We start from the raw sequence: 23,596 nt of genomic DNA, 5'->3' as shown, positions 1-23,596 counted from the left end.
ATACTTTTCCCCACTCTTATAAATGTATGCTAATGCGAACCTTACAATTGAAATATTAATTTTCGACAACTTAAACCAATAATATACGAAGGAATTAATAATTTAATTGTAAAGTTCGCATTAGTTTACATTTATTAAAGTGGAGAAAAGTTTAACTTTTGTATTAAAAATGTGGCAACATATTCGATACGTAAATAGAACGCTTCGCTTTGATATATTTGTCGCTGTTCATAATTGTTATAATAAGTTTTTCTTCTTCTTTCCACGCTCTATTTTTTTTTTTTAAGCGAAGACGATAATTTTTGTAGCGATATTGTAGTACTTTGTACAACTAAAAATTCTTTTCACAACACTTTAAAAATATTTACTTTATTTTCTTTATATATACAGAGAACAGTCGGCAAAGAATTCGATTAGGTTGAAAAACATTTCGCTAAAAAGGAACGAATTCCAAAAGAAAAAATAAACAACTTAAAGAATAAAAATGCTGATGCCAGCCAATTTTTTGAAAGTTAACTTAGAAATAACAAACCAAACGATGTTAAATAACAAACCAAACGATGTTAACAAAATGACGTAGAAAGCGCAACTAGATCAAAATTATACAAGCACAACTAGATCAAATTATAATACCTGAGTGCTTGACGTAACAGATATAGAAATAGAATTTGATACCATAAAAAATTATATAGAAATAGAAATTGATACCATAAAAAATTTATTCGTTTTCGTGTTCTTTTCATGTATTTAGCATTTTAGTTTTTTTTTTTTTTAAGCGTTGTAGCTATATAATTTCAAACATCCTCAAGAGCTATAACACATCTGCAGCAGAACTGGATATGAAGACAAAATTGCAGGACAGGAACACTTTAATTGTCCACTAATCTTCAGATTTCCTGCTATGTTTTAAAAAACTTTATTTGTGAAAACCTTCAGCGTGGCGGACAGCTGGTCGCCTTAGGCGGCTAGTATATAATATATCTTAAATATAATATAGTGGCTGGGAAAGAGAATAATATTCTAGGCGTGTATCTTTTTACTACTCATCAATAACGAACGTCATAGGTCATTCCTACCGCACCCGACTCCCTAGTGTGTACCTGCATAGGGTTTTTTACTTAATTTCCTTTTATTTGTAGTGGGTCACTTATGAATTTTCACTTCAAATAGAGAAATCAGTAATCCAGATAAAAAGCATTTAAAAAAATAATAATAATTATATATATATATATATATATATAATTTTTTTTAATGTAGTCTGGATTACTGACTGGGTAGTAAAAAATGTTGGGATGTTCTAAAATATCTATTTCGTCTTGATTTTCTGTGCATTTAATTCTCTTTGTCTAATTTGAGTCGAAAAAAATTTAAAATTGTTGAGGTACTTTTAAATACTAATAATGGAAAATTATATATCTTTATATATTTATTAAATATGCTGAGAACTTTCATATTTTTGTGTTAAATGCATTTCGTCAAACGACAAGATAGAGCTAATATTTTTTTAACCAAATATTGTTAAACATTTTAGCATTATTAAAAAAATATGCCGTGAAAATCAAATTTTGAAAAATAATATTAATGAGTATTTTTTAAAAGACCTAAATTTATTTTATTTTTCAGCTGCAATGTGGCGGCTCAATCATTCATGAAAAACTTATATTAACAGCAGCTCATTGTTTATTTACCAAGAAAGGTGAAAGAAGGAAGGATAAAGAAATCATTATAAAATTAGGTGAGATAATGAAGTTTTAAAAAAAATTATGGTAATTAAAGATCGAAATGAAAAATTTCTGATAATAAAAACTGTCATTTTTATCCCATGTCAAAATTTGCAGAATTATTACAAAAAATAAATATCTATAAAATGTTTTACAAAAAATTTAGTTTAAAAAAAAAATTCCAAACAGTGATCAAATATTCTAACAGCATGTCAATAGATAAAATTTACGCGTGTACGCTCTAAATTAGTAATTAATCTATCTCAAACAAAAATTACCAGTACTATACTCCAGTCCAAGAGATGAACAAGCATTTAAGGGTGAAATATTGCTGCGGCAGAGTAACGTATTTTGCAAGGATTCTATTGTTTCTCTATAAACTGCAATAAGCAATGCTTAGTTGATCTGCCGTAGATTTATAGAGTAAACATTCTACAGTTTACTCAGTCATTTTTTTAAAATTTATTCCGGTTATTTATCTTTCATTTAATTCTGCTTCATGTTTAATTCTACTATATAAAAAGAAAAGTAAGCCTATCAATAATGATAATTTAAAGAAAATCAGTTATGCATAAACAATAATATTTATTCTTTTATTAGTATAAAATAATTTATAATGCATGTGAAACAAATAAATCTGCACCAAATTCAACGTACTAATAAATTTAAGTGCAAGAAAAATAAAGTACTTAATCAATTCTTGTTTTACTTTAAGTGCTAAGAAGAAGAAGGAAAAAAAATTTTTTTTCATCATTAACACTCGACATTCTTAAAAACATATCCAAGCATTTTACAAGATACATAAATCTATGTAAATAAAGCAGAATGCTTATATGTATGTATGTAACTTATACACATGCAGAATTCTAAAGCGATCCGCACCATATTTAGTGTATATACCAGGGGTTTCCAACTTGCATGAGGCCGGGGGCTGCAATTAAAAACACCAGTCAAAGGGCGGGCCGCAACTTAATCAAAATTTTAGAAAGGACTTTTAATGTTTGAAGGTACATTAAATATTACTGTCAGATTTTTATCAAGTTGTACAAAACAAGTATTGAATTACAAATAATAGTAAATATTTTCTTGAAAAAATATTATTTTGGATGCAAAACCTGAGAAATAAATTTTTTTGCACTGTTGCTATGTTAAATTTTACAGAAACGAAGAACTTAGGGTTTTTTAACAAAAGAAAAGTATTTTAAACCCATATAGATTTTTTACGAAAATCGTCCGCAAAATAATATATTATAGTTCGTGGGCCACAAAAAAAGGCTTCGCGGGCCACCCGTTGGTAACCACTGGTATGCACGTTTGATGACACGGCTGGCCAGTCTACTTTATAATTTCCTCCGACAACCAGTTCGCGCGTTACATCCCAAAGAAAGAGTGTTCCTTAGGGTTTGATTAAGATTTTATAATATGAGTGAATTGCTAGCAGCAGCTCTAATAAAACAGAAGTTTTACCGCACGTTTTTATGAATTATTGTTTGTTTCCTATGTTGAGTTATCACAAGTAAAATTAACTTTAAAAATTTCGGGACTAATCCCGATGACGTCATCCAATTATTATTTTAAAAAGTATATTAACTACGTATTTCTATCGATACTTATGCCTTTAAAGCGTGTAAAAATATTTATAAAAAAATATTAATAAAAGTATTAGTACCGTTATTATGCTAATTATTTTCGAGAATTACAACTTAAGAATTTTGGTAATAGGTACAAATTGGGGGGCAAAAATTTTTTTCTCCATTACAGAGCTAAATTAATGGAGACAATGTACTTATTCGTATACGAAAAATTGACATTCTATTATTGACGCCAATAATAAGTATAAAATTATAAGTATAATTACTAATATAAATATAAATAATAAGTATAATTACTAATATAAATATAAATAATAAGTATAATTACTAATATAAATATAAATAATAAGTATAATAACTAATTTTAATAATACTTTAATTAGGTATATTTTTTTTAATATGTACTGAATCAGGGGCCCCCATCAGGGGAGAAGGTGGGCGCACGATGCGGCCCACTTAAAGGTTGGGGGGGGGGATTTTTACACTAAATAAAACGAATAGTTTGGGGGAGGGGAATTTAGACGAGAGAATTTTTTTTTTTAAGTACATAAATAAAAGAAGCAACGTAGCACTATTTCGAACAAGCTAACATGGAAGGGGGAAGTTAGCAAATTTTTTTTGGGGGGGATGGGGGCCACTGTACTGAATATACTAATATTGGTACCAAGATATTAACTATATATACTGAGGAATTAGGGTTCATATGGCCCAATGAAACTTATAAGTACCAGAGGAAATAGTTGAAAATGATAATTGACGATCGACTATGGTTAACCTCGAATAAAAGATGCCAAATGATACTGAATATAGTTAATCTTTATTTTGATAGGAGGAACTTCTAAAAACATGTTTTGCTTAATCTAAAAACTTAAAGACACCTGGAAGGATAATAAATACTTTCGCAGTGTTGATCAATACCGATTTATTTTTTTTGTTTTTTCCAACCGTACTAAGAACGGGTATTCAACTAGTAGAAAATAAATAACTGCCATTTTCCCGCGCTTTGAAAAAAAAATATACATGCTACAGCATTAGATTAGAAACCTTAATACTTCTTTGTTCTAACATATATATAACACATAATATAAATCATAAATAATAATAATTCACTTCTTCTATTCTTGCGTGATAATTTAATATAATAAAAGAAATTATAACAAAATATTAGTTGAAAAAGAATACCTTTTTCGTAGCAAACGAAACGAAGATTTTAATAATATTCTCTGACGAGATTACACTTCTTCACATAAAGAAAGAAATGCACAACATAATGCCTGTGCATATAATTCTAGAGCCAGCTGCTAATTTCTTCACATTTCGATAAGTTTATCGTTTGCGGTTAATGGCTATTAATCGTTTTACGGTTAAATTTTTCTTTGATTCAATTCATAACATTCACGTGACGTCATTATTCTTTATTTAATAATAATTCTTCGATCAATATTTTAAATATTCTTTTCAAAAAATAAAACTACAATGAAAAGTTAAAATCTTTTAAAGAATAATAAAATATAATTCACGATATTCAGAAACTTAAGGAACATTTCTACTAAATGTGGTTTGGTCGTTCCACTTTAAATGCACTAATCGAATTCTCATTTTCTAAATGTATATTTAATATAAATTTTTATTTTGGGGAGAAAACATCTAAAAATTATTGACGGTGCAGCGTTGGATTGTATTAAACGGAAAAGTTTGTTCTTAAAACATTTGAATTTTACACAAAATAGTTTATTTTTAACAAAAAGGAAAGATTATCTTTCCAGTTTGTTTTCTGAAAGGCAGCGTCAGAACACTAAAGAACAGGCTCCAAATTACGTGCCGGAGAACTAACCTTTTAATGACAATGAATTAGATACCTTTAGAATTATTAGTTATGACAAAATTATTATCATGGCTTATTTAGAATTATTATTATGGCTTCAAATAAAAACGAATTTTGAAGGCAGGTGCTATAAAATTTAATTTATATAAAATAAATATTAAAAAAATTTTAAATTTTTTTTGCATTTTATTACCGATTTCAAAAAGCACAGAGAAGGCGACTAAATACATTTCTATAACAAAAAAAGGCAAAACTTAAAAGCCATGACTTTGATTGAGCCTTTAAACAAATTTTTTTTAAATAGTTTGGAGCGTGCAAAAATATTTGCCTTAGGTATTGATCTTTTCTTATCTATGCTACTTTTTTTTTCAATTATTTAACCATCTAATAATTATTTAACCATCTAATCTTAATAATTATTAAACTACTTATATTTTTTAAAAAATTTGCCGATGAACTTAAAATAAATTTTTTCTTTTTTACATTTTCAAAGGACATGTAAAACTAAACTGCCTAAACAACTTAACCTTCAAATATACAATTTTCCAAATAGCAAGTTCCATCTAAGTAATTATTTTAGTTGTAACTATATTATTAGTAGCATACTGAAATAAGTTGAATATAATTGTAACATATGTATATGGTACCAACAACACAATGATGTTCATGTTTCATGTTTTTAAATACTGTCATTGCCTGTAAAACAAAATAATTGATAATGCTTAAAAACTTTTCAAAAAAATCATAGTTTTCAAAAGAAAAACATCTGACATTAATAATTACTAAAGAATATAAGTTATGAGATATTAAAGATATGAGATATTAAATAATTAAATACATATATGAGGTAACTAAATTTTCCAATCTATTTTTCAGAATTAATACTTACTTACTCCCCCGTTAGCAGAATTTTCTGCACTAAACTGCATCAGAATCTTCAGAAATCAATATTTGTCTGCGACCCAAACGCAATCAAGTAAAGATTAATAAATAGAAATTAGGCTTACCTAAACCTATAGCAAAATTTCAATTTACAAAACGTAAATAAAATTTAAATACAAGAAATGTATGTTTAATTTTAATTTAAAACTTTTATAATAATGCTTAAGAGAAAAGAAAAAATAAAACGATAAACATCTAAATAACTAAAGAGAAAAAAAATTAATATCAAGTTAAAAATTTATTTAATGAATATCGAAGATATATTACTCCAGATTAAACTTTTTCAAACTATTATTGGAATAATTTGGCTTACTCAAACATATATATAATGAAATTTGCACCTGCAGATAAATATAGAACAGATGGAAAAAAAATCTATATAATTTATACTTTTTTTAATAAAAATTTAATTTTAAACTTATGCAATAATACTTAAAAAGAAAAATGAAATGAATCCATAGTTGGAGCTTCTAAATATCAAATAAATTTATTCTATATAAACACATAATCTAATCAGAATATCAAACCAGATTATCTCATATTTAAATTAGAAAAGAAAAATCATATTAAAATTTAGGTTTTTAAAAAAAAAAACTTAATTTATTTTCGCTCTTTAGAAATATATTTAAGTAAATAAAATTGTACCAGTCTTTAAATAAATAAATAAAATTTCCGCAAACTTAAGTTTCGCAACTTCATTATTAAAGCACTTCTAGCAAACTGCACCTGCGTGCTAAATGTTTTGGGTGTCAGATTTCATATGGGGAAAGATGATTCTTTATTGTTCATCAATGGGGATAAAAAAAGGTACTTTTTCTATTAATCTCTATTTAATGCGGCAATTTTATTTACTTTAAAAAGATTTTTAAAAAAATCGCTATTGTCTTGCTAACAGTTTCTTCTTATTATTATTGGAAAATTAGGACAAAAAAATAATAATCAGCAGCGCCTGCAGCGATTTTGGAGGATTTCTACTACTGGGTTTACTCCTTAGTTTCCCAACCTATGGAGGAATCTAATTTTAAGTTGCATAAATATTTTTATACATGAAGAAACATTCATGTATATAATTAAACGGTCTTATAATAAGATAATTGGGATGCTTAAAAAAATCACATATTTTTAATGGATTGAAAACAGTCCTGTGTATTTTTGAAATCTGGAAATGCTAAACAATGCAATTGTTATTGAATGTTCTTAAAATAAGTGCAGAACACATTACTATATACTTTTCCTTTCTATACAACATTCCAGTTTTCTTTTTTTTCTTCCTATTTTGTACATATGGGTATACTATCTTTTCTCCTGAACTTATTGTGCTTTTTAAAAAAATAAACTGTTTGAAACTTTAACGTCGTTATTTTCCTAAATTTTTACATAGATTTCAATTTTAAAAGTGCAGTAAGATGAGTAACAAATAGAGAGTTTATTTAAAAAAATTTAAGTTTTTCATTAAAAAAAATAAGGGACTTAGCCCCTGCTCGCTATCATACGCAGCATAAGTAAGTGACGGTAGAAAAAAAAATTATGATTTTACTACGTTAAGTCCCCCCCCCCTTTTTCTTTATATATAGAAAAATCAGATAACCTTTAAAACAAATAAATACTTAAAAATAAAATTAAAAAAATAAATAAACTATTGAATCGCTCCAAAACTGATTTAAAAAAAAAAAAACTAAACTAAATGAGACACCAGACATATGAGTAAGTGATAACAAAAATTCATAATTTTCCTGCTAACAATTTTCGTTAATTAATTTACGCAGCTAAAAAAAATTGCCAAATTTGGGATAAAATAATTCAAAAGCTATAAGCGTCTCGCGCCGGAGAGAAAATTTCCTGGAACAGTGGCAATAGTTACTTTTTTTTTATGTAGAGATTATTTCATGAGAATATAATTTGTATATATATATATGAGGGGATATGAAAAGTTATCATAACGAATGGAATACAATACATACACTTAAGTTTAGTTATGCCATATGTGTATTATATTCCATATATGTTACTTTTATTTTAATAAAATTCTACTTTTTTTTACTTTTTAGAAAACATTTATTTTCAACTATTGTGATAATTACTTATTAGAAATATACTACTTAATATAAATGTAGTTTTTAACATAAAATAATATTATATGTGCTATTACTTTATATAAATAAAGTTTTTTTAAGGATTGACAAATGTAACGAATGAGACCAATGTCCAAGAATATGAAGTCAAGAAATTCTTCATACACCCACAGTATCGACTAGGATTGATTTATGATTATGATATAGCATTACTACAATTGAAGAGACCAATTGAATTCAATGCATTCATCAGACCAATTTGCCTTCCACCAGCCGGTCAGACTTTTTTTTTTTTGTTGTTGTTGATGTTAAATTATAGAAATTGAATTGTTAATTTTAACATAGAAAATATGCGTTAATAATTTTATATATATAGAGAGAGAGAATATAATGAAAACACTTCTATACTGATATGTTTTTTTATCTTTCTCTACTTCAATCCTTTTATAAATCATTCCACTTTATAAATTTAGAAGCGTTTAGGGTATGCGATTTCTAATATATATCAATGGTGTTTAAAATTTTAAAGGTTTGTGGAACTGACAATAAATTACAAACGGAGAAAAGTGTTTTTGAACACCCTATGACAAAAAATGTAGCAATAAATTTGTAACTTGTGATAGTTGTTTTGGTTATTATATGCAACAATTGCACTAAATTTCGCAAACCTAGCTTCAATATTTATGAAAATAAGGATATTTTTATAAAAAAACTAATATTTTTTCATAACTTTAAAAGTATTCAATAAAATGGGGGGGGGGGAATATTTGGAGCAATTTAAAATGCATTACAAAATTATTGCATTACCATTTGAGAAAATTCGTTTAAAACTGTGCAAGATATGAATAATTAATGTAGTCATTTCACACTGCGCAAATGCGTGACGCATGCGCATTTTGGTGCATGAATGTTTATTGTAAGGCATAATCATTTGTTATTAAATTTTGTATTATGATGCAAAACAATATTTGTAGAAACCCCTTATCATTTTGAGCTTTCTTTTAAATAGTAAAAAAACTACTTATAAGATAGCTTGAAACTTTTTAAATTTTTAAGGTATTCAAATCAGACTTCTTTCATTAGTTGCCGAATACGATTCACTACAGAATTGTGAAGAAAAAGGAAATATTACCTATTTTTTCCGTGCATGTACAGTTTTACTGAACAACTTTAATTAATAATATCTTGCACAGTTTAAACGAATTTTTCGAAAATGTTAAAGCAATAATTTTGTAATTAATTATAAATTGCTCCAAATATTTTGCTTAATTTTTTTTTAAAAATTATTGAGTTTTAAAATTATAGCAAAAAATCACAAGACAAGAAAAGTTTTTTTTTTATAAAAATGTCTATTTTCCATAAATATTTAAGCAAGGATTACAACATTTTGTGCCGTTATTGCATATAACCAAAATAACTAAAAAGTTACAAATCTATTGCTACACTTTTTGGTACAGGGTGTTCAAAAATATAATTTTCCGTTTATTGTAAATCTCTGAAACCTCTATAAGCTCTTTAAATTTCATTGTTATGTATGAGAAATCCTATGATCTGCACACGTCTGAAGTTATAAAATGATTCTTTCAGCATTTCTTGAGAAAGATGAAAGTGTTTCCATTATTTTGTCTCTCTCTCTTTCTGTATGTGTGTATATATATATAATTTAACCTCTAAAGAGCCACTTAAACATACTATCATCAAATCAAAAAGGGCTTCCGTCTAAAAATTTTGAAAATTGCATTTCATTATGCATTACTCTAACCCTTTCTCAAAATTATTCACAGAGTTATTACACTTAAATGTTAAAATGTAGGTAATCTCTGACTTCACTTTTTCTATATGAAACAGCTCAAATTTATTTTTAAATTTTACATACCAAAATGATATAAAAATATAAAGCTGTTTTGTATTAAAATGCAATTAACTCCAAAAATAAAATTTTTTTGAAATTATTATTTTAAATTTTAAAATTTCTTTCGGCAAAGATAGGCAAATTTTTTGCATTCCATTTGCTAAATCTTACTGCAGATAACTTTTTTTTTTAAATCTAATCTACAATAAGAGTTAACAAATTGTCTAAATTTAATGATCTAATTTTATTACAAAATTATGTATTGAAAATTGAAATATCAAATCCAGGAACACTAGGAGTATATAACATCCATGGACCTTAGAACAAAATATAAAAATACTTCCAATAGAAAAAAAAATATTATAATTACTTAAAATATTTTTTGAAATTTTAGAATATGGAACAAAAGTTTAAAAATTCGTAAGTTTTCTGAAGGATTATTAAATTAGTAAAATAAAAGTATTAAAATTATTTTATGTATGAAATCCTATTTAAGCAACGAAAACCGTCAAATGATACTGAATTGTTTCTTTTTTTCTAATTGTAATTGAATATTTAAAAAAAAATGAATGCCTGAAAATTAAATAAATATAAATAACACCTTAATTATTGTAAAAATTATCTAAAATAAATTATTTATAAATAAAAAGTTTAAATAAAGCTTGTCGTTTATTGCAAATTTTGTTAATAGCGCTTCATTTCAAGCTCTATCATGCATTATTCAAATAATACTAATCATCAATGATATTAAGATTACTATAAATGAAGAACATGGAAAAGAAGCTAAATCTGATATTTAGTTCAGCTCTTCTAGCTCACAAAGAAAAACTATTAAGTTAATAAATGTGTTTTTTTATTAAATTTGTAAGTGAAAAAAAAGTTTTGAATGTATTAATGCATATTTAATTTAAAAAAACCTTCACTTTGAAATACTTTTAGAACCTTCACCAAACAGTACTCTTTACAAAGCAGGCCAGTATACAGTAGCAACTGGATGGGGGCACTCAGGAGTAGTTGAGAAAATGGAGAGAGTGAATACAAAATCTGTACAAAGTTTAAAAGAAATCATTTTACCAATTCAGTCAAGAGAGAGGTGCTTACAGAGTGCTGTTGAGAACCTAGTGGACAAAATTCCTGCAGATAAAGTATTCACCGATCGAATGTTTTGTGTGGGAGATGGAAATGGTAAATATAAGCTTCCTTAGATCTATTCATAATGTCAACATCTTAAGCAATGGTTTGCAACCAGTACTCCCACACAACACTGAGCTCCATAAATTAAAAAGAAGTTTTTTATTAGAATTTTAGAATCACTTAAATGAGCATACTTCATTGTAGTGGTCTTAACTTTTCATAAAAGAGGACCATGTCAATAAATCCTATGGGGCACATTTATTAGTTACTGTGAGATAAGAAATTAATAAGCAAGAGGAAAATTATAAATAATTTTAAGAAAGATACTAAATTTTTATGATTACAAAAATGTTGGTACTTAGTAAAAAATTTAAATAAAATTAGAGTATTTTATATACTTATACAACTTATTTTATACACTTACGTTATTGCCTGAAATGGAAATATTAACAATTACTATTGTTTTTTCTTTTTATTTTTTTATGAACGGCAGGCACTGAACTTTCGTTCTTCGCCTTAGAAGATGCCAGAAGTGTTGCTCATTTATCGTTACCCAGTGGGCACCTGTGAACCAAAGTCACGGAGGCGAGCAATTACCCACGCCACAAATACCTGTTCATAGGGTGGGCCACATTCATACATCAGAAGATAACACAGAGAGAGAGAAACAACCATGCCCAGAGCGGGATTCGAACCCGCAGCCATTGGCTTCGCAGTCAGGCACGCTAACCACTCGATCACCTGACCGGCACAATTACTATATTAAACAATATAATAAACATTACTGCAGTATTAGACTGTAAATGAAAAAGTTACTTCAAATATAAAATAGACGAATGTCATGTTTAAAGCTATTTTTGATTAAATAAAGCATCAATATTTGTAGTTACATTTCCGAAGTATTTTTCAAATATTATTTCGTCAAAAAAATTCCTATTTTCAATTTTTTCGTTTCTTTTTTTTGGAAAATTAGCCATTTTAGAGTTAAAAAAAAAAAAAAAAAAAAAAAGCCTCTGTTTTTTAAATACTATAAAGACTTAATCATTATTTATTATTTTTTTTTTGTAATAAATTAGCAACAGCTACGAATTTTGCACTACTAGTTATCTAAAATATTGTCCTTTAAAGATCTTTTTCATTTTTTTATAGAGCTAATCTTTTAAATTTAATGAATGAGATAATTTAGTTACAGTGGGACACCAAATAATTATTGAAGAGCCATGCATTGATATACTCTATTTCACTGCATGCACATTTAACATTTTACAAAAAAGAAAATACAATGAATTTTTTAATCCTGCACATATAGAAGGTAAGGCATAGGAGAAAAAAACAAAGCAACTTAAATAACTTTTGATCTAAGCATCGGATTTTCAGCATTCTAGGACTCAATCTTAATGGTTCAAGGGGACCACAATATGCTAATTAATTAGTGACCCCTAATATACTTGAGTAGACGATACTTTTAGTTACGCAATCATATACAAAAACGTACTTTTTATGAATAAACATAACAATTTCAACGGATATGGATCCCTGATATGAGTGTAGCAGCAAATGGGGAAAAAAAGGTCCCAATAGTTTGGTTAGAAGAGTGGTCGAAAATGAGGTCCCTTAATGTTAATATTATTTTTTGCAAGATATCTCCATGCAAAAAATGATTTGTTATAATTATTCATTATTTTATTAAATAGTCGAAGTTATTTCATTCATAGTCGAAAAAAGAAATACTAGACTTTTGTAGAATTCGATTTCTCAGGAACTATCAAACAGATTTTGTTCAAATTTTATAATTTGTCACACAAAATTACTTTCCTCAAATGAAGTAAGACTTTGTATAGCTTACAATTCAAAATTTTTTACCATGTATTATTAAATAAAATAATGAATAATTATTAAATTCATTTTTTGCATGGAATTCTCTTTCGTTGAACTAATTTTATAGTTCGGCATAAAAATCTTCCAATTTATCTTATGATAATGCGAAATATAATATTAACATTAAGGGAACCAAATTTTCTTCCGCTCTCTGGAATATAAATAATTCACTTCAAAGAAATTTTGTTTCAGTTCCTCCATTAAAACTCCCAAAACTGATCTGCCAGTGATTCAAACAAAGAAAAAAAATCCTATTAATTTTGAGGATTTTCTGAATTTCAATATGAGAAATATGCTTGTATCTCTACACGATTTTAAATATATATCTGTTTATCTCTGTTCCGTCGGTTTTAAAATATCTCTAATGCAGGTTTTTTTTTCCAGGTGGAAATGATACATGTAGTGGAGATAGTGGTGGACCTCTAATGCAATCACAGCAAAATAGTGAGGGGAACATTTACTGGACACAAATAGGAATAGTAAGCTGGGGAATAGGGTGTGGACTGCCCAATACATATGGTTACTATACCCACGTTCAAAATCTTAATTTTTGGATTGCAAATATTACTTCAACATCATAAGAGAATTTTTTAAATTACCATTTTATTTCAAAGATTAAATTATTCTGCTTTGTAAGAGTGTTATTGTAATTTTTTAAGCAAAAAAAAAAAAACTTTGGATGAAGTACTAGAAAAAAAATCCAAATTAATATAAGTTTATTATTATTATAGTTTATAACTATGATTTTAGAATAGGAGCACACAACCTGTAGCCCAAGAATGATCAATGACTGACTGCAATATTTTGTCTTCAAATCAAAAAAATAAATAAATTAGAAACAACTACATAAGTAAAAAAAATTGATCGTTGTTTTTCTAATTTCAATTAACTCTGAAAAAATACAGTATTTTAAAATTAAAAAATTTAGATTCATCTTTCCAATTTGTAATAAAAAAACTTTAAAATTTCTTACTAATTAAAAAAAAATTTTTTTTAACCAAAACATATTTATAACAAAAAAAAAAATTGAAAATAATATTTTTAAAAACCACGTTTTTGTAGTGGAGAATAATAATTTTAAAAAAAATTGAAAAACGAAAAACATGGGGCGCATGAAATACACAACAGTAATGTTATATTAGTGTGTGTATTTGTGCTCTTGAGAATATGTGTATGTATATCTGTAATTGTATCTGAATGTGGAATATGTTTGTGTATATCCATATGTATGTGGATGTATATGTGGCTGTGCATGTGTATGAGTAAGAAAATGTGTACATGTATGTGTATATGTACTGTTATGTATTTCATGCGCCCCACGTTTTTCGTTTTTCAATTTTTTTTTTAATTATTATTCTCCACTACTAAAACGTGGTTTTTAAAAATATTACTTTTTATTTTGAATTTTTTTATTTTAAACTATGATTTTTTTAATTTTTATTTTATATTTTTAAAAAATTATTATTTTTTAATTATTATTCTTCACTACAAAAAACGTGGTTTTTAAAAATATATATTTTTATTTAGATTATTTTTCTTAGTCAAGAGTAGTCAAGACTACTACAAGACCACTACTAAAGTAATAGAACTTTTATTTTAAATTAGGGATACAAAAATCTTTATAGAAAAACAATACCTTTACGACTTTCATTAGTTTTATGCTGATGAGAACCAAAACAATCTGGAAATGCATGAGGAAAAACTGGATCCTACCACGTGATTTTTCAGCCAATAAAAATACTCTGACAATAAAAATCTTTTCACCTGACATGTAATACTAATTTGAAATAATGGAATCGACAACAAAAGACAATGTCGACTTGACTCTAAAATGACTTTTTTTAAATTTTAATTTTATTTTACTTTGTATGTCTTTTTTCTCTTCATTTTCATGCATTGTCATCCAATTCTGAACTATGTGCCAAATTTAAAGTTTGTAGCTAGTCGGGAAGTTAGTTTAAAATCGATTACAAAATTCCACCCGGACAGACATACACGAAGGCAAGTTTATATAAACGTGGTAATAGTTCAAGGACTTATGGAAAACTCAAAATATGATAAAAAAAATATATAAATATTTCTGCAAAAAATAAAAATTTATAATTTAATTTCATTGGAGACAAAATATACAGAACTTCATATTTTATTTAACTTGAAAATATTAGACTTAAAAAAAAATTACCTAGTTTTTAATTTTTAAGACAAAATAATAATGTTTTCATTACACTTAGAAATAATTTATTTATTATTAAGCAATAATAAAACTGTATTTATTGTTTCCCCCAAAAGACAAAATTCTGAAGAAGGCTAGAAGATAGGAATATTGGACAGTTACTTTCATTAGGCATGCAGTATTGAAGAGAGAAAAAAAAAATTGGAAAATTGTAACTTGACATTTCAAAACTATTTTAATGCATTTTCAGAAAATTTACAAAAAGATACAAAATATATTTTACAAACAGTCATTTGAATTTTTGGAAGAACAAAGGTCAGTTTTATTTTAAAATAGTTCATGTCAGTGAAATGTTTAATTTTTCTCAAAATTTAAATTTATATTTTGCATTGAGCTGATTTTGTTACTAGAATTAATTCAGTGCATTTAGATAGAGAAAATTATAAATATCTAAAAGAAATGCAAACAATTTAAAGATATTCTTTTTTCACTTTATTAAAAAAATTATATATTTTCTTACAAATAAAACTTTAAAAAAAACGTATTATGGATTTTATATTTTTGTTTAAAACAATTACAAGAATATTAAATTATACATTATTTTTTAAAAAAAATATCTATATATAAAAACTTTTTTATATATGAATACCAAAAAAGTATTATAAATAAAAAAAATCTTCAACAAAAAGTTTTTTTTTGCAAAAATAAAAAAATTAAGCCTGTTTTTCAGACTTTTAAGAATGCTTCAATCTTAAAAAAAAAAACAGTTGCAAATTTGTTCAGTACAGAATCACTTCTTAGAAATCTTAACAATTTTCATAATAAATTCTGAATTCCTGATAATTCTTTTGAAGTTTAAGTAGATCAGAAAAGAATAAATCACTTTTGATAAACAGTATAATTCCATATTAAGGTTAAAATTATATGAATTTGCCCAGCTAAAAGTTTCAAATGCACAACTGCATTTAAAAAAAATATATAATAAAAATTATTAGAATTTGAAAAGAAAATTAATGTAATGTTTTAAACTAACTTTTTAAACAGTTAAAAAAATAAAATCCAGCATTCTTAGTCAATACAAAGAATGCTTAAACTCCACCGCCAAAATATGAAATGATATACATTTCTCACATTCCCTGAGTATTCTTTAGAATAACTAATGGAAAAATCTACAAGAATATTCTATACAATGATTAGGTCAAGTGTACAATAATTTTTACTTTTCATACTAGCATAAAAACACCATACATTGTGTAGAATGCTGGCATTTCAAACATAGACAGTATATACATCACTTTATGCATCAACAAGTATTTAATTAAAGAGATAAATATAAAATGCTTTATTTCAGAACGAAATAGAGCCTTGAAATATCCTTTGTCCACATAAAAATATGAAATAATAATTAAAAAATATAATAACACAAATGGAAATCTCAAATGCAAAAGAAGAGACATAAATACTTTGAAAATTTCACTTAAATAGTTCAGAAAATACGTAAAACAGACACATAAAAGTCTGTATACTATGAAGTATTGCATTATTCCTCTACTAAGGAAATATATATACATTAAAAAAAAGAACAAAACTCCATTTATACACTAATATTTTGGCTTCAAGCAAAAAATAGTCTCAAAAGTATACATAAAAACAAAAATAACCTTAGGAATAAAAGAACTATAATACATAAAGCAAATGGAATTCATGGAATATTAAATTATTTGGCTGAACAACTATTTTTCGACTAATATTTTGCATTCTGAAAAAAACATAAAAAATTGCAAAATTTTCTAATTTTTTTTATCTTTTACAATGATACAATAAAACAAAGTTGGGTGAAGAAAAAAGATTTTTCCTTTTTAAATTCTCAGAATAGCTCACTATTATATTTTTTACATATATATCCTTAAATCTAAATGAACCTTATTCTAAAGGACATTTGTTTTCAGAAAATAAAATGAAATGATTTATTTAGAGCTTAAACTATGGTTACAGTCTAAGCTTTTCAGTCTTAGCAACACCTAAATGAATCCTTATTTTACAATGAAACAAACATATTGAGAACATTCATAAAAATTAGATAAATATAGAAAAAAAATTATTTTTTATACTTTATATTAGAAAAGTAAAAGAAGTTGAAGAATTTGTAAATTTTTTAGAGTCATTTGTTACTAAAAGAAGAAAACTATTTTTTAGATGCTGTTAATGTATAAGAAATAAGATTGTTTTTCTGACTCAAAGATTTTTCACTAATTTATTTAATTTTATTAATTATTTTTAATTTAATTTTCATAAATTTTTCATTTAATGTTTTAAACCTGTTTAAAGCAAAGTGTTTAAACATAACAACCCAGTAACAAAGGAACATGAGAGCCGAAAGCGAAATTCTAGATTGTAAAAGAAAAACTCTGAATACAAAGATGTGCTAAAAAAGTTCATAATTAATATTTTTCATTAATTGTAATTTTTTTAAAAATACTAGAAATTTATTTCAATGAACTTCAAAATATCTCTATTTGTCTCACGTCCAAATGCATATAATTTTTTTCATAGCAGTTCTATATAAAATAGTTTAAAAATATACATGTGTTTTTTCTTATATATTTAACAGTTAAAACAAATATTTTAATAAAACTAACAGCTGAAAACATTATATATATTCTGATTATACACTAATAAGTAATTCACATTAATCATTTTCTGTCATGCCGAATTGTTCATGGATCTTTTTCACTGTTGTTTCTTCAATAATTGCTAAAAAGAGTATTAAAAAAAAAATTGTATTTCATTTGATATTTTATGAAATATTGTTAAACCAAACTTCATAAAGTATAATTATAACTTATTTTACACTTTTTATAAATGTTAACCACCTTCATAAACTTCCTAAGATTTTTCTCCATAAATTATTTGGAATAAATTTTAATCAACCACCATAATTGTTTATACTACTCACTATTTGAGTTTTGCTCATCTTGCAGACTACAAGTATGACTCTTGAAAAAAATTTGAATGAATTTTCATATAATTATGAAAATTGATATAAAAAAAATATTTTTAACTATGATGTTAATTTTATTTCGTTTAATAAACATTAAGGATATCATAATCAACTTGTCATCTTTTACTCTAAAGATTAATGCAATAGAAATGTATCAAACAATTTCTGAAAATTAACTGTCGGAAGACACAAAATTCTAATGATTTTTTTTATTTTTATAATTTGCATTTAATTATCTTCGGATTTATACAAAATGCATTTTAATTTTAATAATAATTATTAAATCAATGCCAAACAATACTTAAAAATTTAAAATAAATAAAGATCATGGCATACCAATTTGTCCCATGACTATTTGAGCAGCATCTTTAACTTCGTTATATTCATGTAATTTATCAATATACCATTTATATTGATCCTCTGAACAGCCCCTGCAGAAACAAAAATATAACATTTATGCTGATTCACAACATTATTTATTGGAAAATATAATAATCCTAATTTTAAAAACCACACAGTTTGTTATCTTACTCATTTTCTAGCTTTGCAATTTCTTGTTTCATATCTTCACTTTTTTGCCACATTTCCAGAGTTGATTTTTTCAATTCCTCTAAAGAAATATTTTCATTTTCTAAATCAACTTTTTTTTCCTGGAATAATTTATAAGATTATTTGTAATAAAGCAAACAATGCTGAAATTATAAAGACAAAAATCAACACATTAAAACTTGCATAATAATTAGAGATAATATACAGTTTATGTACAAATGGAAATAAAGCAACAAGCTAGCTATAAAATTAAATGGTAAATAATTCATATTTAAACCATTTATTATTATCAGCAACACTGAATATTGATTTCAATAATAGGCTGTCAAGAAAAATAAGGGGTAGTTAAAAAAAACACTAATTTTTTTTTTTTTTTTTTGATATGTGCAGCAGTTTTCTTAAAATTAGCAGAAGAATTTTTTTTTTTTGAATAGGAAAATTACCGAAAGTAAATAAATCTTTCACTTTTTCCATAATATTGCTTATTAAATAGCAACAGCAAAAGTCTGGTAATTGACTTGTCAAAAACATACAAATTTCGCATCTTTAACATAAACATTTTGATGGTGACTAATTATAATAAGTAGCTGATTTCTCAAATTATGCTATATTTATTACCTTGAGTCATTATAGTAATATTGAAAATATCAAATTAAGATATAAACATTGAAAAATATTTGATATCCCTAGTAAAAAAAAGCACCATACCTTTTTTAAATAAATTCTCATTTTAAAATTTCTAATTCTATTGTCATTTAAAATTAAGAAATGTAAAGAAAAGCAACCATAAAATTTTCAGTTTTGGCAAGGAAAAAAGGAATTTTGAAAAGGGATTCTTAAAGATTATCATCAATAAGTTTGATTTTGTGGTGTAAAGAATTTTGAAGGAAGGAATATTTACTGTGGTCTTAGAGTGAGATAATTAAATTATCATTTTTGTTAATAATAGCATAAAATCTTTTGCATAATATGTTAATAATTTTTGTTAAAGATTTTAAAAAGTGAACAAAATATTTTTAGTAAAATGTCTTCCTGTTATTAATAACTGACTGAATACCTATTCTCTGTCTTATTACTTGATCTGAATTAAATAGCACAAAACAATAATGCACAGTGCTACTTAATACAAATTGCAGAAAATACACAATTTTTGCTGATGATTTGAAAAACCTTATAAAATATTTCCAATAAAATATTTTTGTGATATCAATGACTGATGCAATTTTTTATAAATGTATATCCCTTTCATAATTATATTTTCTATTAAATCATGCATATACTTTCTGCATGCCTAGAAAAAAATCTGGTAAAACAATCACTTAAGTTTTAAAAAACTTACTACTTTATTGAGTAAAGGACTTTTAAATGCTGATGAGGGTGATGGAGTTGAGAACCTATGAATAAAATTTAAAAAAAGTTTTAATAAATAATACTGAAATTTCATCAAAATACTTAACTCATATGTATTGAAAGAAAATTTTAGCATAAATTTAAAAAAGTTGGGGGAAAAAACTCCAATATTATTAGTATATTTGCTGAAGTAAAAAAAATAAATGCTGCATTAAGAAAACATCAAAGCATTGCTAATTGTTTTTTAATGAAAATATTAAAGTTGGTTTTCCTTATCTTTGAATTCTCAAAGAAAAATTAAAGTAAGCTTTGTTTTAAATTTTCAAAAATCAAAGATTTATGGGTTTAAAAATAATAATAAAACACTATAAAAATATTTAACTTACATGCATTTAAAGAAAAAAATTTTAAAAAATTAATGAATATAATAAAAAATTTAAAGTATAAATAAATTGAGTGCACACATTGACGGACATATATAACAAATACAACATATACAAATACAACATATATAACAAATTAACAAATATAAAATGATTACAAAAAACAAAAAAAACTTTCATTATTTTAATTAAAACATCATTTATTTTAATTAAAAGAATTATGACGAATTGACAATTAACCCAATTCTAATAAGAAAAATGTAAGATTTATTTTAATTGCTTAAAAATAAAATCTGCAGATTTAATTGTTTAAAAATAATAAAATTCTATCAAAATATGTTTACATGGATTGGAAGAAGTTTTATTTATAAATGAGAGTTTGGATAAACTATAGTAAGTTATTTACTTTATCAAAAACTTAATTCACTTCTAAAATATTCTGATTGGAAATAACAGTGAACATGTTTCAAGTGCTCAAAAACAAAAGCCCTTTTTCAAGACTTGTCAGACATGAACGCGCCAAGCAAGTAACATAAGGCAAGATACCCACAAGATAAATGATTGTCATTAGATCATGTGACTCTTCTGAGATCATTCCCTAAATTAGAATTATGCATTCGGAAAAATGAAAGCCACTATATTGGTGTGGTGATGTAAGCATTAAATTTATTTTTAGCAATATAGTTATCAGAAAAAGAAAAAAAATATTAAAAAAACTAATATAAATAAATCGATTTAAACACACTCCAATGCATTGTTAATTTTTTCAGTGTGATGGGTGAATTTGCTGCTCCTTGCAAAGTTGTTGTTTTAAAAGTTTATATAGCTACTAGTATTTCTTGAAGATATTTCTGCATCATAACATTTCATTCTAACTACAATTGTCAAAAAGATTTTAAAGTTGCAAATTTAAAAAAAAAACATTTAGAGAGGGTTGTCCGAGGGTGACTGCGAGTTACACCTTTCAAACTGGTCTCCTTCTGCAATATTTTTTTTCTTTCTTTAGTTTCTCACAGATTCCTGCCCTGAAGTTACAAAGACTTGGTGATTATTCTGCAGCAGATCACGATATGGAAAACTATTTTTATCTTTATTTTCAAGCAAGGTTAGCTCCTTAAATAAGCAGCTTTTGAATATCCAGCTTCATACGGGTATGAAGTAGCAAACTGAATGAAAAAACTTTTAAAAAACATAATATATATTTGAGCATTGACTTGAACAACAACAATGAACATAAATGATGAAGATGATGTAAATGAACACAAAATTAGACCAAGTTGTGCACAACTAGTGGCAAACACTTTCGGAATCCCTAATCCTAATTTTTTTTTTTTTTTTAAATCCTATGAATCTACATTGGTAGTTGTGTTGATGAAGGAATCAAAATTAAAACTATGCGACAAACAAATGAAATCTTAAAAATTAAAATTACATTTTAAAGGCAGCAAGGCATATTGAAAATTATACTAATGAGGAATGTAAATATTGTACTGTAAGACTAAATAAAGTGATTTATGTTATACTGTGGAGCAAAAGGCACACAGTGTAAAGTAAAAAAAGAAATAAATGGATGGTGTTTTCTATACCAGCAAGCTTTACTGCCATTACTTCCGAGCTACTGTTTTCAGTGTATTTTGAAACAATTTAGCTCATATGATCATTGTTTCAAAACTCTCTTGCGTGTAATTTCCTGTAAACATGTATTTGGTAGGCTGATTTATTATTTGTGTTTAAAAAAAGAATCGTAATAAAAATTGTCATTGGAAGACCTGTTATTCAAAGACGGGAGATTTCCGTATCTTGATCTGTGGCAGAATAATCACCAAGTCTTGGCAACTTCTGGGCAGCGGCTCGCACGAAACTTAAAAAAATATCACAGAAAGGGAAAAACTCGAAATTTATAACTAGAAACCATGATCTACATGTTTTTGTTTAAAAAAATTTGCAAGTTTAAAATTTATTTGGTACCTTGGCGATTGTAGTTGGCGCAACAGATCAGGATACGGAAATATCCTCAAAGCGATAAGAACTCTGTCATTTGAGAAAAAGAATCATTATATAAAACACTTCTTGTCCTGTCAGCAATATACCAACTAAGAAATTTAAATCCAAAAGATAATTTGTAAAATGAACTTATTCCTTCTGCTGGAACAATATGCTAACACTAATGTATGATAGTGCACAGCTTGCAACGAGAACAAATAGTATAGTTAACTAGTAAAAAGAAGCCAAATCAAGACTTCTAAAAAAGCGAGTTCTTTCTAAATATAGCAACCATGTCACCTTTTTTAACAATACATCTATAAATAAAAACAAATTTTCACTGCAAACTCACCAGAATTAATTAATGTCTTATGAAATACAGCAGATTTGAGCTCAGAAATTTTATAATTTATTTTTTTAATTGAAAACAAAAGTATCTGTATGAAAATATCGTACCTCAGAATAAGCTTTAGTAAGTTGCCTGTATACTTCCTAATCGAAAGTAGAGCAAATCAGTACCTCGAGATTATTGCTGTTTACATTTATATTAAAAACACCATATATAAAGAGACAGCGAGACACAGAAAAATAAATATATATCGAGTCCATTCTTAGCACTATAAAAATAACACAATTCTCCTCAGAGTTAGAGATATTAATAACCTATAAATGCCTTTAAAAAAAGTATCTTTACAAAAAATAAGTATTAAGAGATCAAAAATCATAAGTATTAAGAGATCAAAAGACAGATCTCAACATATTAATGTATTTGGAAATCCAGAAAGATATCTAGTTACTTAAGAGAACTACGAAACCGGCGTTGTTTTGGAGTGGATGACATCTTCACATATAATTTTTTCCAATAGAAACAATCGTTTTATTAAAGACAATTGTTTTATTCTTATTAAAGAGACCTAATTTTGATTACGATTTTTTTCGAAATCACCGCTATTTACATTTTTCACTAGCAGTCAAAGATACAGTTATATTTTTCTTATTAATATTTACTTTTTTAACGCAAACATGCAGACTTCATCAGATTGAAATTGTTTGCAAGAAGTTATCATTTAATAAATGAAAGTAAGCTGATATTTAATATAAAAATTTAATAAAAAGAAGTATATACATATATATTTTTTCC

At 25.8% G+C, this 23,596-nt stretch overlaps 2 protein-coding genes across 3 annotated transcripts in view; one reads left to right on the top strand and one right to left on the bottom strand.

Annotated features, from left to right (window-relative positions):
* The window catches only part of LOC107454561 (complement factor B-like), a 40,373-nt gene extending 26,721 nt beyond the window's left edge, over positions 1 to 13,652 (top strand). The window contains exons 15-18 of the mRNA XM_016071795.4: positions 1,624 to 1,735; positions 8,255 to 8,428; positions 10,944 to 11,189; positions 13,401 to 13,652. Coding sequence (XP_015927281.1) covers positions 1,624 to 1,735; positions 8,255 to 8,428; positions 10,944 to 11,189; positions 13,401 to 13,597 — 729 coding nt within the window. The 3' untranslated portion in view covers positions 13,598 to 13,652. The remainder of the gene's footprint in view (positions 1 to 1,623; positions 1,736 to 8,254; positions 8,429 to 10,943; positions 11,190 to 13,400) is intronic.
* A 3,563-nt stretch (positions 13,653 to 17,215) lies between these two features.
* LOC107454582 (DNA repair protein SWI5 homolog) lies at positions 17,216 to 23,426 on the bottom strand. 2 transcript variants are annotated; one of them, XM_016071826.3, is made up of 6 exons: positions 23,253 to 23,426; positions 22,912 to 22,947; positions 20,079 to 20,133; positions 18,722 to 18,840; positions 18,527 to 18,621; positions 17,216 to 17,943 (listed from the first exon to the last, which is right to left on the bottom strand). In XM_016071826.3, exons 1-6 carry the CDS (start codon positions 23,294 to 23,296, stop codon positions 17,879 to 17,881), a joined length of 414 nt encoding a protein of 137 aa, XP_015927312.1. In that variant the 5' UTR covers positions 23,297 to 23,426; the 3' UTR covers positions 17,216 to 17,878. The 2 variants fall into 2 exon arrangements, with proteins under 2 accessions (XP_015927312.1, XP_015927314.1); XM_016071828.3 differs by lacking the exon at positions 22,912 to 22,947.
* Positions 23,427 to 23,596: the final 170 nt, after the last annotated feature.

The sequence above is a fragment of the Parasteatoda tepidariorum genome, chromosome 2 (genome assembly GCF_043381705.1).
Source record: "Parasteatoda tepidariorum isolate YZ-2023 chromosome 2, CAS_Ptep_4.0, whole genome shotgun sequence".
Classification (NCBI taxonomy): domain Eukaryota; kingdom Metazoa; phylum Arthropoda; class Arachnida; order Araneae; family Theridiidae; genus Parasteatoda; species Parasteatoda tepidariorum.
This window is presented reverse-complemented; position numbering and strand designations above follow the sequence as displayed.